Genomic DNA, 13,978 nt, shown 5'->3' with positions numbered 1-13,978 from the left:
TTCTTTAGCTTTAAGAGACTTAAAGGATAATTTTGCTTTTAACCATGCTAATGCATGCATTAATAGTCTTGGTATTGCTAATACCATAATTTGCTATGTATTAGTTATACCTAGGATAATACCAAATAGGTTGTATAACTAATATTTGCATTAATAATACATAGGTTGAAAAAAATATACCAAATAAGAGATTAGTAATACCAAAAATTATTGCATGCATTATTTTCTCTAATGCATTCTATCAAACGACTTTTTCTTAGAGTTATTGTAAAACCGGCAAATACTACTGCAGTTAAAAGAAGTCCTTTAGCCTATAGTTTGAAATGATCAAATGGATCATATATTTCATATCTCTAGCTTTGAATACAGATTATGTATTATTTAAAAACCAATTACAGGAAAATATATTTTTATTCGATAAACCTTTGATAGATTTTTAAAACTTTTAGAATGAAATATGGTGGAATTTTAAATTTAATTCATCCACTCATGTCACTCCATAATATTGAACTTTAAAACCATTCAAAAACTTTGTTAGAGAAACAAACACTCTCTTCCTCTCTTTCATTTTATATAACTATGTTAATCGCACTTTATTTAGAAAACAAGGAACTATACATGTACATAAAGTATATTTAGAATTTTCTGTTCTTCAGTGTAATATTAATGTAAAAATAAGAAAGATAAAATTAAAAATTTCACCAAAAAAAAAAATGTTGGTTGTGAGTGAAATGTCTCACTCAAGTGTGGAAATTTTGTTTTGTTGACTTGACAAACCTTGGAACAAGTTTTAGTTTTTTTTTTTCTTTAAAATACATTTCTTCTCAGCGTAGTGCAATAACCAACCATGGAAATCAAAAATAAAAAATTTCTCTTCTTCCTGCAATTTGTACTCTTCTTGTGCTTCTGTTTTGGAACTACAAATGAGGCCTTGTCCTTTGGAGATACCCTTAATGCAGACAAAACCATAACTATAAGCGTAACAGTCGTTTCTTCAGATGGCAAATTTGAGATGGGCTTCTTCAAACCAGGAAATCTTTCTAAATATTACATTGGTATATGGTACAAAGATATAACCCCACAAACCGTAGTTTGGGTAGCAAATAGGGAGACTCCTCTTTCTTTATCCGAAATGGCATCCGCACAATTCAAAATTATAAAGAGTAACTTGGTGCTGCTCAATGGGAGTGGACGCTCAATTTGGTCGACAAATATTAACTCCAGCACAATAAAACCTGTGGTGGCGATTCTTCGTGATGATGGGAACTTGATTTTGAATGGCGGGTCTCATTTATTGTGGCAAAGTTTCGATCATCCGAGCCACACATTTTTACCTGGGGCTAAACTTGGCTACAATAAAAGAACAAAAACAAAACAAGCTCTTACTTCTTGGACCAACTCTGAAGATCCTAGTCCAGGGCTCTTTTCCCTTGAGATGGAGCCTAATGGTAGGAGCGTTGTTAGATGGAATAAAACTGTAGAATATTGGTCAACTGGACCTTGGAGTAGAAAATCAAATCCCACGCACAATTTCACGTATATAAACAACACGGATGAGGTCTATTTTTCATATTATTTTTTTAGTCCTTCAGTCGTGTCAAGATTTATAATAGATGTTACGGGGGAACTTAAGCAGCTGATGTGGTTGAATGGTACCAAGCAGTGGAATCCGTTTTTCGTTCAGCCAACACATCCATGTGATGTTTACGGTTATTGTGGTGCATATGGTGTCTGTAGTAAAATCTCAAGTACTCCCTTGTGTGATTGTTTGCCTGGTTTCGTTCCTAGATCATACAAAGACTGGTATTTGAATAGTTTCTCTAGTGGTTGTGGGAGGAAAATAAGTCTCAATTGTGCTAATGTTGGTGCTACTACTTTGGAGGAGGACAAGTTCCAGATGCATTCTCATATGAGATTATCAGTATATAATCACATTCGGACTATTGGTAGTGCAGCAGAATGTGAATCCACTTGTCTCAATAATTGCTCTTGTACTGCTTATGCTTTTGATAGCAGCAAATGTCTAACTTGGGATGAAGACCTTTTCAACTTGCAACAACTCTCCGAAAATGATGCTAGTGGAATGGCAATTTATGTCAAACTAGCTGCTTCTGAATTTTCAGGCACTTCCACAGGTATTCAAAAATTATATTCCCTCAGTTTCAATTTATGTGCACCCATTTGATTGGGCACCGAGTTTAAGAAAAGAGAGAAGACTTTTGAACTTGTGGTGTAAAATGAGGCACATATATTTTGTATGGCTATAAATCATTGCATAAAGGTAAATTATTTTCAAATAAGGAAAGAGGTCATTCTTTTTGGCACGGACGAAAAAGGAAATAGGTTCACATAAATTGAAACGGAGGGAGTATACTATAAGCCCCTTGAGAATTAATTTTTTTTTATTCTATATATACTATTTCCTTTTAGCATGTTACTATGACACAACTTTTTTATTTTCTAGAACTCTTTAATTTTAATTCTTACCCATGACATGCTCTTATAAGTTATAGCCATATAATATAATTATACATTTTAGACCACAAGTTCTAAGGTTATTCTATTGACATTTGTCAAAAGTTTTGCCTTGTTTAAATTATGTTTCTATTCGAGTTTTTAGTCAAAATTGTCCCTCATCTTTAGGGTGGTCTAATATTGTCCTTCAAATATAATGCTAGCATCTTTTATCCTTCAAGTTTGCAAAATTTGAGCAGATTTAGTCTTGCTAACAGAAAAACCTTCAAACAAATGGTGCATTCATAGAGCTGTGCTTGATATGGATTAAAAGAAACCTATCATGTTTCTTCTTCTTCGATTCACCTTCTTCCCCTTATTCAGTTATTTTTCCCTGAAACTGTCTTTTCTTTTTATAAATCACGATGCTGCACTTTTGGTGGGAAATATGAAAAATTAAACTGGCTTCATTCTTGAAAGACGCAGAAGAAGAGACAAAGTAAAAAAGGGAAGATTCTATCTTTTTCTCTGTGTACAAACTGCAAAACGTTGAGAAAGAAAAAAGCGAAAGAAAAAGACACAACTAAAACACAATCGCTATGAAATGTTTTAACTTTCAAGAAAAAGGGGGAAAATATGAAAAGTTTTTTGAAGACTAATTTTTCAAACTGTAGTTCTTTTTGCGGGGATCTAGCGTAGGTTGCTTTTTTATTTTATTCTCACAATCTGAGATTTGTTTTTGATTTAATTTTAGTAGGCTTAAGCATAATAATCATCTCAACAATATTCAGTCCCTTCATCAAGAAAGGCAAAGCTAATGGATCACGCCCTTTCGAATCGCAAGTACCATATTCCTTATTAAGATTAATAGCTGTCAAAAAATCAAGCGCCAGCCATTGTCAAAAATCAAATTTTACTACAATTTGTTTATGTAGAAGGTAACCACCATTAACACAAAGATGAGAAAATATGAACCGGGTAAGTTTGAGACATAAAGCTAAAGGAAAAGTTCACAGCAACACATTTCTTGAATACATACAGGAAATTTCTTGTTAGGATTCCTTGAATTTGAGGGAAATAACTGCAAGAAAAGAATTGGAGAAGAAGAAATAGGTTGGGTTCTTTTTACTCATTTTAGGTGCACCTCACTACCGTTAGTTTGTTGGAGCCGTTAGGTTACTTTTGTTATTAAGACTATGTCTGCTCAAATTTTGCAAACTTAGAAGATGAAAGGTGCTCAGGGATATATATATAGTTATATACGAAGGGCAATACTACTAGACTTACTCCTAAAGATAAATGATAATTTTGGCTAAAAAATTGCTTTTATTCAAACACGAGATGAAATAGAGCAGAGAGTACTATTTAGTGTTTTTATGCTATTTATTTATTTATTTATTCAAGTATTTTTGTGTTATTTATTTATTTAATTCTATCTTTGCTACTGCAGTTGCATACCAAACACATAAATCAAGAAGGCTAAAAGTAGTTTTTCCTACTACAATTGTCGCTACTCTTTTTCTATGTAGCTTTATCTACCTACTCTATAGAACAAGGAGAGCAAGAAGTAAAGGTAAATGCAAATTCTCTCTTCTTGATGAGTTATAGATTCATATAGCTAGGGCTTCACAATTATATATTCTATCTTTTTCTTTCTATCAAGGAAATTCACAGCCAAACAACTGCTTAAACACTGAAAAGGGAGAAAATGACTTAATAAATGAAGAGGATGAGAAGGGTATCGATATTCAATTCTTTAGTTTGGAAAGCATTCTAGCGGCAACAGATAACTTCTCAGAAGAAAATAAGCTAGGACGTGGTGGTTTTGGCCCTGTTTATAAGGTTCTTGCAAAGTATCATTTATTTTTTCAGTTAGACCTTGTATTTATGCGTTATATTTCTTAACATAATATAATTTACTGAAAATATATTCAGGGAAAATTTCAGGGAGGACGAGAAATAGCAATCAAAAGGTTATCAGCTCAGTCCGGTCAAGGCATAAATGAATTCAAGAATGAAGTAGTTTTGATTGCAAGACTTCAGCATCGAAATCTTGTTAGACTTTTTGGTTACTGCGTCCAAGGGAATGAAAAGATCTTACTCTACGAATATATGCCAAACAAAAGCTTAGACGCCCTCATATTCGGTAAGCACTCTTCGCGTGAGATTAATTTTCTTATTCTAAATGTGAATTAAACTACTATTCTTTTGTTATTGAATACTACAATCTTTTGTATGATAACTACACAAGACGAAAGATATCATGCGTTATTAGATTGGAATAAGAGATTTGATATCATCTTGGGTATTGCTCGAGGGCTTGTTTATTTGCATCACGATTCAAGGTTAAGGATCATTCATAGAGATTTAAAAACAAGCAACATATTATTGGATAAAGAGATGAACCCCAAGATCTCAGATTTTGGCTTAGCAAGGATAGTCCAAGGGAATGATATGGAAGCAAATACAAACAAAGTTGTTGGAACATAGTAAGCTCAACTTGTGCTGCAAAGACTCTTCTATTTGTACTTCAATACATCGCCCCATTTGGACATAAAAAAAAATTTCTTTTTTTCCAAAAAATATTCACTTTTTTTTTTAAATCAGTGTTTGCTCATAAAATTTCTAATTTTCACTAGAAGATGCATTTTGAAAATTTTCGAAAATTTGAAAAACTCCAAAAAGTTGTTTTTCAAAATTTTTACTCAAAGCACTCACAAATCTTCAAAAACAACCCAAAATTATATTCATGTCCAAACACAACTCAAATTTCAAATACCATTTTCACTTGAAAAAAAATTTCCCCTATTTTGAAATTTTACAATTCTTATGTCCAAACGCCCACTTAGTCCATCACTTCTCAAATTTTGCGTAATATCATTAATCACTTGGAGTTGTGCAGCGGTTACATGTCTCCAGAATATGCATTACATGGATTATTCTCGGTCAAATCAGATATTTTTAGTTTTGGAGTAGTTATGCTTGAGATCATCTGTGGCAAAAGAAATACAGGATTTTATCAGCAAGAAGAAGCCTTAAACCTCCTAGGTTACGTGAGTGAAAATTTCTAAATTTTAAGCCCTCTTTGTTGTTTTACGTCTCTTTTTTAAGATCTTCAGTTTGGTAACTATGTTACCTTTTTTCCTAACTCTAAAGTTACATTTCAGGCATGGAGATTATGGAATGAAGGTAATGTTATGAGTTTGCTTGATAAATCTCTACTTGAATCATGCAACGAAGAAGATGCATGGAAATGCATTAATATTGCTCTCTTATGCGTACAAGAAGATGCTAGTGCTCGTCCAAGCATGCCAGATGTAATTATAATGCTTAGTCGTCAAGGCATTTCTCTTGCAAAACCTAGTAAACCTGCTTTTACAACAAGAACACATGCTTGTAGCACAACAACTTCGTGTTCTAGTAAGTCATACATCAACTCCAACAATGAATTGACAGTTACAATAGAAGATGGCCGATAACTTGATTTCCAAAATTGATTGGGTTTATGTAATGAATGGAGTAGTATTTGTAATTGGGCTAATAGAAGAATTATGTACTACCCTCGGGAAAAAGCAGTTGCCCAACACCATATTCTGGGGCGGATCTACTAAGGATGGTGGGGTGTCACGCCACCCGCACACCTCAGTCAAAACCTTGTATATATATGTGTGTATATATTGAAAATTATATAGATAGATAAAGTGGCACCCAATTTAACAACTGAATGTTTAGTGCCATTGGTGAAGGACTGTATTTTCCGCAGAAGTGCTTGGGATAGAGTCCTGCCTGCTACACTTTTGAAAACTGTTCTGCATTTAGGAAAGCTTACAGGAGATTCCTTCTTCTTTTCCTTGTTTCTTCTTTTCTTTCTTTTTCTTTAATTGGTGCCGACTCTTTTTTTCTTGTGAGTTCCTTTTTAATTTCTTTAATTCTTGCTTTAGTTCTACAATTTATAATGTTTATTAAGTTTTGCTTTAAGCATTTAAAGGTAAGTTTTATAAAGAGGGTGTGATAGGAGGGTGCCACCGATACTCAAAGGTAAGTTTTATAAAGCGGTGGTTAGACCGGCCATGATGTATGGGGCTGAGTGTTGGCCCGTTAAGAAATCATATATCCAGAAGATGAAAGTAACAGAAATGAGGATGTTGCGGTGGATGTGCGAGCACACTAGGATAGATAAGATTAGGAATGATGATATTCGGGAGAAGGTGCATGTGGCTCCCATTGATGACAAGATGTGGGAAGCGAGGCTTAGATGGTTCGGACATGTTCAGAGGAGAAGCCCAGATGCTCCGGTACGGAGGTGTGAGCAGCTGGTTGCGAAGGTTTAACGACTCGGTCGGTCATTTCGAGAGTTATAACCCCGTTTTCCCCATTCCTACTTCTTTTTATGTTATTCAGCTATATTATGTTATATCGGGTTAGTGGGTTCGAGTCCGGAAGGAACTCGGAGTGAAATGAGACACTTAGTCTCATAATTGAAAAATTGAGTTAGAAAAGTAGACCGGATATGGACCTATATATAAACGACCTCGGATTTGAATTTTGATGATTCCAATAGCTCTGTATGGTGATTTTGGGCTTAAGTGCGTATCCGGAATATTATTTGGAAGTCCGTAGAGGAATTAGGCTTGAAATGCCGAAAGTTTTATTTTTGAGAAGTTTGACCGAGGGGTTGACTTTTTGATATCGGGGTCGGAATCCGATTCTGAAAATTGGAATACCTCTGTTATGTCATTTATGACTTGTGTGCAAAATTTGAGGTCAATCGGACATGATTTGATAGGTTCCGGAGTCGTTTGTAGAAATTAAAAATTTCAAAGTTCATTAGGCTTGAATTGGGGTGTAATTCTTGATTTTAGTGTTGTTTGAGGTGATTTGATGATTCGACTAAGTCCGTATGATATTTTAGGACTTGTTGGTATATTTGGTTGAGGTCCCGAGGGCCTCGGGTGAGTTTCGCATGGTTAACGGATCAAAAATTGAACAAGAACAGCTGCTGCAATTTCCTTCTATTGGAAATTGCTTCTGCCCAGAAATCGAAGCCCAGATCGAGCTCAGGGTCGAGGGCCACGATCGAAGCCCGGATCGAGCTCAGGGTCGAGGGCCACGATCGAAGGCATGATCGATCTCGGGGTCGAGGGCCATGATCGAGCCCAGGATCGAGGGCACGATCGAAGCCATGATCGAGCCCAGGATCGAAGGCCAAGATCGAAGGCCAAGACCGAGGCAGAACCGAGGATGTCTGGGCAGAATTATAAAAATAGGGACTTCGTCTCATTTGCTATTTTTGACAAATTGGAGCTTGGGGAGAGGCGATTTTTGATATATTTTTAAGAAAAACTTGAGGTAAGTCCCTTGTGATCATTTCTACTCCATAATATTGAATTATCATCGAATAATCTGACTAGATTACATGATTTTGAGGTGTAAATCAGAGATTGAAACTTAGAAAATTTGGAAATAAGATTTGTAGATTTGAGGGTCGAGTTGAGGTCGGATTTTGGTAAAATTGGTATGGGTAGACTCGTGGTTGAATGGGCTTTCGAATTTTGTAACTTTTGTCGGGTTACGAGACGTGGGGGCCACAGGCGATTTTTGAGCCAATTTCGGGTTTTGGTCTAATTTTGAAGCTTTTCTTGTGGAATTCATTCCATTAGTATATATTGATGGTATTATACTGATTGTGAATAGATTTGGAGCATTTGGAGGCAGAGTCTCGAGGCAAGAGCATTGCGGGGTAGAGATTTGACCGGTTTGAGGTAAGTAACGATTGTAAATCTAGTCCTGAGGGTATGAAACCCCGGATTTCGTATCATTCTATTATTTTGAAGTGACGCACATGCTAGGTGACGGGCGTGTGGGCGTGCACTGTTGGGGATTTATGACTTGGTCCCTCCCGTAGCAACTGTAAAGTTGCATACTTTGTTGAAACCATTTGATACTTATATGTTTTAGAAAGAATTTCTGTAAATTGGGCTAAATGCCATGTTTGGGCTTTGCGCCAATGCTGTTTGGACCCTTAGGGGCTGTTTCTTACCATCCTCTCACCGTTTTTGATTGAAAATCTATACTCAGTCATGTTTATATTTGTTTACCGTATAACTCAGTTATATGACTCTATTTTGATGCATATAAATGTTTTGGGACGAATGCCCTCTTTTACTGAAATGCCCGAGTGGCTTGATTTGTGAGGATGAGTGTGGATCGGGATTGACCGTCTGCGCCATACTTGTGACTGAGTGAGGCCGAGGGCCTGATTGGTGAGGATGAGTGTGGATCGGGGCTTCCCGCCTGCAGCATACTTTATTATTATCGCACGTGAGTTGTCCGTGCAGATTATAGCGCTTGGGCTGAAGGAGCCCCTCCAGAGTCTGTACACACCCCCAGTGAGCGCAGGTACCTATTGAGTGCGAGTACCAAGTGCCGAGTGCTGAGTGACTGGGAGGCAAGAGTGATTGTGAGGTATGCCCGAGTGGAAAGAGTGATTGTGAGGTATGCCCGAGTGGCAAGAGTGATTATGAGGTATGCCCGAGTGGCACGAGTGACTGTGAGGTTTGCCCGAGGGGCTGTATATGAGTGATGTTTTACCCGAGGGGCTGTTTATGATTTCATCATTTTGCTCACCTTTGCATTGAGCCTTTGTTTGAAAAACTGTTGGAAAGATGTCTTTAAATGATTTTTTTACTGGAACTAGGTTTAAACGAGAAGTTTGATTCAAATCCTGATTTTTAAAAGCATGTGGTATTTTACTGAGATTTCCTGATATGAACGTTATATGCTTTATTGCTCGTCACTACTGCTCAGTCTTTATTTATTGTTGTTACTTACTGAGTTGGCGTACTCACGTTACTCCCTGCACCTTGTGTGCAGATCCAGGTGTGGCTGGACACGGTAGCGGTTATTGAGTGTTCTGGTTGTAGATTTTCTTGGAGATAGCAAGGTAGCTGTTTGGCGATCGCAGCCCCAGCTCTTCTCCCTCTTATCTTCCTCTAGTAGTATTTAGCTATTATCCAGGTTGAGTTAGCCTTGATATTGTTATACAGATTATAGTAGATGCTCATGACTAGTGACACCCCGATGTCGGGCTTTTCTTTTCTGCACTTCTATTTTTCTTTGATTTGAACTCTTTAAATGGAGGTTTTATGTTAAATAACCTTGAAATTATCTTTAAAATGAAAATATCATTTTGTTTTGGAAATGAGTCGGCTTGCCTAGTTCCACGATAGGCGCCATCACGACAGGGGTTAGTTTTGGATCGTGACAGGAGGGCACGAGAAGAGGTAGAGGGCGGCCTAAGAAGTATTGGGGAGAGGTGATCAGGCAGGATATGGCGAGGCTCCAGATTTCCGAGGACATGACACTTGATAGGAAGATGTAGAGATCGAGTATTAGGGTTGTAGGTTAGGAGGTAGTTGAGTCGTGCCTTACTTCGTACCATTGTGGGACTAGCCATGTAGGGTTTTTGTCTAAGATAGCTAGTGGCAATGTTATGGCTTACTATTTTGCTTTTCAGTGCATATCCTATTTACTAGCTATCGCTTTTTCTTTGTATCTTTCTTTTAGATTTCATGGTGTTCCTATTTTTCTTATGATTGTTGTGGTGATACTAATATTTACTAATATTGTCTCCCTTTGCTTTGCATCTTTCTTCTGGATTTCATGGTTTTCCTATTTATCCTATGATTGTTGTTATGATACTAATATTATCTCCTTTTTCTCCTTTTGTCTTTTGTTTTTTTAGCCGATGGTCTTTCGGAAACAACCTCTTTACTCCTTCGGGGTAGGGATAAGGTCTGCGTACACACTACCCTCCCCAGACCCCATTAATGGGATTTTACTGGGTTGTTGTTGTTGTTGTTGTTGTTTAAGCATTTAAAAATGTATCTATAGCAAGTTTTAGATCTATTGTCCATCCTTGAGTGAGACGATAGCTCTAGAATATGAAAACTCGTCGATAACAATTGCAAATAAATAATACTTTTTTTGTTGATATTAGTAATATTATTGAATTTTTATGCTTTTTTCTAAATTGTCATAATTATTAAATTATTTCATTTGATCGATTTATATGTATAAATGAAAAGGCCGAATAATCTTAACCGAGACTTAAAATAGATCAAATCGAAATCCAAAGCTATGTGGCACCTAGAACCTACAAATCCTAGATCCGCCTCTGACCATATTAAGTAGCTATTCTTATGATCTAAGGTTGATGGATAGCGAATAGTGGGCGCAATAGGATTATGCGTATTGTTGAGAACTCTGTTACCCTATCATCTCATCTCATCTCCTTTCTATTTCTGAATCTGCACTCCACATCCCTCTTCTTGTATATGTCTATATTCTCATCTCCTTCTTCCTTATTGTTTAGTTAATATTGTAGTATCTTCCGCTAGTAATTTTCTTCAAGTTATAATCAAAGTTAGTTGAGAACTCTTGCTTGTTTAGTATTTTCTTATTTGAGTTTACTTATCGTTCTTTCATTGATCCGATTTCATGAGTAGCTCTTGCCTCATATCATCTATTCAGTAGTACTAACTCAGAAACATGGATATTACAATATTATCTCTCGCTCCATTTATTTGTCGATTACAATATCGTATAGATGGAACTTTTGAATGAGCATGATGTTTGATAAAGAAATTGGCACTCTCCCAAGTTATGAACGATACAAATTTTATGAAGATGATGCTGCAATGATCGACTGTTAGCACATCACGGAGGTTGCTTCTCTTTTCGAAGATAGAAAATATGAGGAGCCAAATTCTACTATCGCTCACGTCTTCAACAAAGATCCTCAAAAGGGTGAAACAGGTTTATTTGATAATATATAACCATGGCACTACTAAGCTGCTACAAGGAATGAGATATAATTGACGTATTCGCTAAGGATCTATCCAATGAAAATTTTATATTTAGAGGATGATAACTCTATGGTTAGTGCGGTATTTGCTTAAACCAGACTGAGAGAAACCCACCTCTAACCTCTCCCTATTTTGGTTTTCCAAATAATAGAGTCTTATCAATGAATGCTTACAGTGGAAATTATGGTGCTGGAGGAACTAGATCTCTCGCCAGGGGCGGACCTACGTTAGCAGTTTAGATCATTCCTTGTTCATTAAAAAGGAAAGAGATAACATAGTGATATCTGTCACTTATAAAGTCTACTAAGGCTGAGTTTCACAAAGCTTTTAAGATCAAAGACTTGGGACACTTGAAGTTCTTTCTTGGCATGGAATTCAGTAGATCAAGCCAAGGAATTCTGATAAACCAAAGGGAATATGCTTTGGAGATTATCTTTGACGTAGGATTGGGAGATGCTTGTAATATCCCGACCGGTCATTTTGAGAGTATTAGCCTCGATCCCCTATTTACTGTTTCCTCTGTTTCATTTTATGCTTATGTGACTTGTCGGGAGGATTTGTTTTGGTTTTGGAGTGAAATGGGAGACTTAGTCCCTAAAATGAAAGCTCAAGTCGTAGGAATTTAACCGTGTTGGAAGTGTGTGAAGACGACTCCGGAATGGAGTTTCGTCGGTTCCGTTAGCTCTGTTGGGTGATTTTGGACTTGGGAGTGTATTTGTATTGTGATTTGGAGGTCTGTAGCTGAATTAAGCTTGAAATGGCAAAAGTTGAATTTTTGTGAAGTTTGATCGGGAGTGGACTTTTTGATGTCGGGGTCTGATTCCGATCCAAGAAGTTAGAGTAGGTCCTTAATATCAAATGTGACGTGTATGCAAAATTTAAGGTCTTTCGGCATCGGTTGTAGAAGTTTGAAGTTTCAAAGTTCATTAAGCTTGAATTGGGATGTGATTCATGTTTTTAGCGTTGTTTGATGTGATTTGAAGGCTCGACTAAGTTCGTATGATGTTTTAAGACTTGTTGGTATATTCGGTTGAGGTCCCGGGGGCCTATGGTGTGTTTCGGATCATTATCGGAATCATTTTGGACTTAGAGAAATGGCTTATGCTAGGTTGTTTCTGGTGTCATCGCACATGCGGTGGGATTGGTCGCAGGTGCGAGCTCGCAGAAGTGAGAGGGAGGTTGCAGATGCGGGGATGATGAGGATGTCCACTGGTCATAGCTGCGACGTGTAAGCCGCAGAAGCAGAATAGGTGAGGAAGCTGAGGTGGCCGAGTTTCTCGCAGAAGCATACGTTTGAGCGCAGAAGCGCGTTCGCAGATGCGGAAGGGTTGTGCGCAGGTGTGATACCTGGGAGTTTAAGTGAACTCCACTGGTGCGGAGTCTTCGCCGCAAAAGCGGTACCGCAGAAGCGGAATTCGGACCACAGGTGCGGTTTAACTGGGCAGAAAAGGCGAAATTTTGAGGGTTTGATCCCATTTTTATTTTGGGATTTTGAGAGTACGGATTGAGGTGAAAGTTTCATGGGATTTCAGAGGAAATATTTGGGTAAGGATTCTTGGCTCATTTTTTATTAATATCCACTAATCCATCGTTAATTTTATCGTGTAATTAAGGTTTTGGGTTGAGAAATTTGGGGGGAAAGTTGGAAAAGTTCTCAAACCGAATTTCGGGATTTTGATTGAGACTTTGGTATCGGATTTGAGTAATTTTGGTATGGGTGAACTCGTGGTTGAATGGGTGTTCATATTTTGTGACTTTTACCTGATTCCGAGACGTGGGCCCAGATCAACATTTTGGGGTGAATTTCTAATTTCTTGCTAGAGTCTTGATTTCATTAATTAGATTAGTTTCTTATAGCTATATTTATGGTATGTAATTACTTTCGGCTATATTTGGGCCATTCGGAGTCAGAAAGTCGAGGAAAGGGCATTCTTATTGACTGATTGAGCTTGGCTTGAGGTGAGTGGCTAGCCTAACCTTGTGTAGGGGAAATCCCCTTAGGATTTGGTACTATTGTGACAAGTCTGTGATATGTGAGTGTCGCGTATGCTAGGTGACGAGTGCGTACACGGGCTAATTATTGAATATACGGATTTTACTAAACAGTAACCTATTATTTCTTAAATGAGTCATCCATGCATGTGTAGTTATCCTGTTTAGCTTAATATCGCATGTCTACATGTCTTAAATGCTTATTTGAAATATGTGCAATATGCTTAGTTGAATTCATGTCTTTCCTAGATTTGTATTTAGTCTTAAACTGTAGGATTTCTTGCTGTTTTCATCGGTTTCTAGCTGTGTGTTTACTTTTAGGACTACGAGGCGGTACCTCGGGAGATCTCATGTTGCATATTTACTTTTGGGACTACGAGGATGTACCTCTGGAGATCCCCTATTGCATATTTACTTTGGGGGCTACGAGGCGGTACCTCAGGAGATCCCGCGCTGCATATTTACTTTTGGGACTATGAGACGGTACCTCGGGAGATCCCCTGTTGAGTATTTACTTTTGGGACTACAAGGCGGTACCTCGGGAGTGCCCCTGTTGTTTACCCCTATTTGTTGTTAAGTTTCCTCTTCCGTATTTCTCGTTGTTAAATTCTCAGTCTTTCATCATATTACTATATCTTCTGCCTTAATTATTATATTCCACTGGG

General features: G+C 37.4%; 1 protein-coding gene across 2 annotated transcripts; it reads left to right on the top strand.

Annotated features, from left to right (window-relative positions):
• The first annotated feature begins 796 nt into the window (after positions 1-796).
• On the top strand, positions 797-6,308 carry LOC104112442 (receptor-like serine/threonine-protein kinase SD1-8). Of its 2 annotated transcripts, none has more exons than XM_033660328.2 (7): positions 797-2,135; positions 3,905-4,027; positions 4,118-4,296; positions 4,390-4,600; positions 4,706-4,943; positions 5,357-5,502; positions 5,622-5,746. In XM_033660328.2, the coding sequence occupies exons 1-7, from the start codon at positions 848-850 to the stop codon at positions 5,639-5,641; spliced, it is 2,205 nt and encodes a 734-aa protein (XP_033516219.1). In that variant the 5' UTR covers positions 797-847; the 3' UTR covers positions 5,642-5,746. The 2 variants fall into 2 exon arrangements, with proteins under 2 accessions (XP_033516219.1, XP_009620665.1); XM_009622370.3 differs by having other exon boundaries at positions 799-2,135; positions 5,357-5,507; positions 5,622-6,308.
• Positions 6,309-13,978: the final 7,670 nt, after the last annotated feature.

This window comes from Nicotiana tomentosiformis, chromosome 8 (genome assembly GCF_000390325.3).
Source record: "Nicotiana tomentosiformis chromosome 8, ASM39032v3, whole genome shotgun sequence".
Classification (NCBI taxonomy): Eukaryota; Viridiplantae; Streptophyta; class Magnoliopsida; order Solanales; family Solanaceae; genus Nicotiana; species Nicotiana tomentosiformis.
The sequence above is the reverse complement of the archived record's forward strand: the minus strand, read 5'-3'. Positions and strand labels throughout refer to the sequence as shown.

Coding starts and splice junctions, on each gene's coding strand:
- LOC104112442 (XM_009622370.3), top strand. CDS start 848: ATGGAAATCAAAAATAAAAAATTTCTCTTCTTCCTGCAATTTGTACTC. Junction 4,028..4,117: donor AAGGAGAGCAAGAAGTAAAG/GTAAATGCAAAT, acceptor CTTTCTATCAAG/GAAATTCACAGCCAAACAAC. Junction 4,601..4,705: donor CTTAGACGCCCTCATATTCG/GTAAGCACTCTT, acceptor TAACTACACAAG/ACGAAAGATATCATGCGTTA.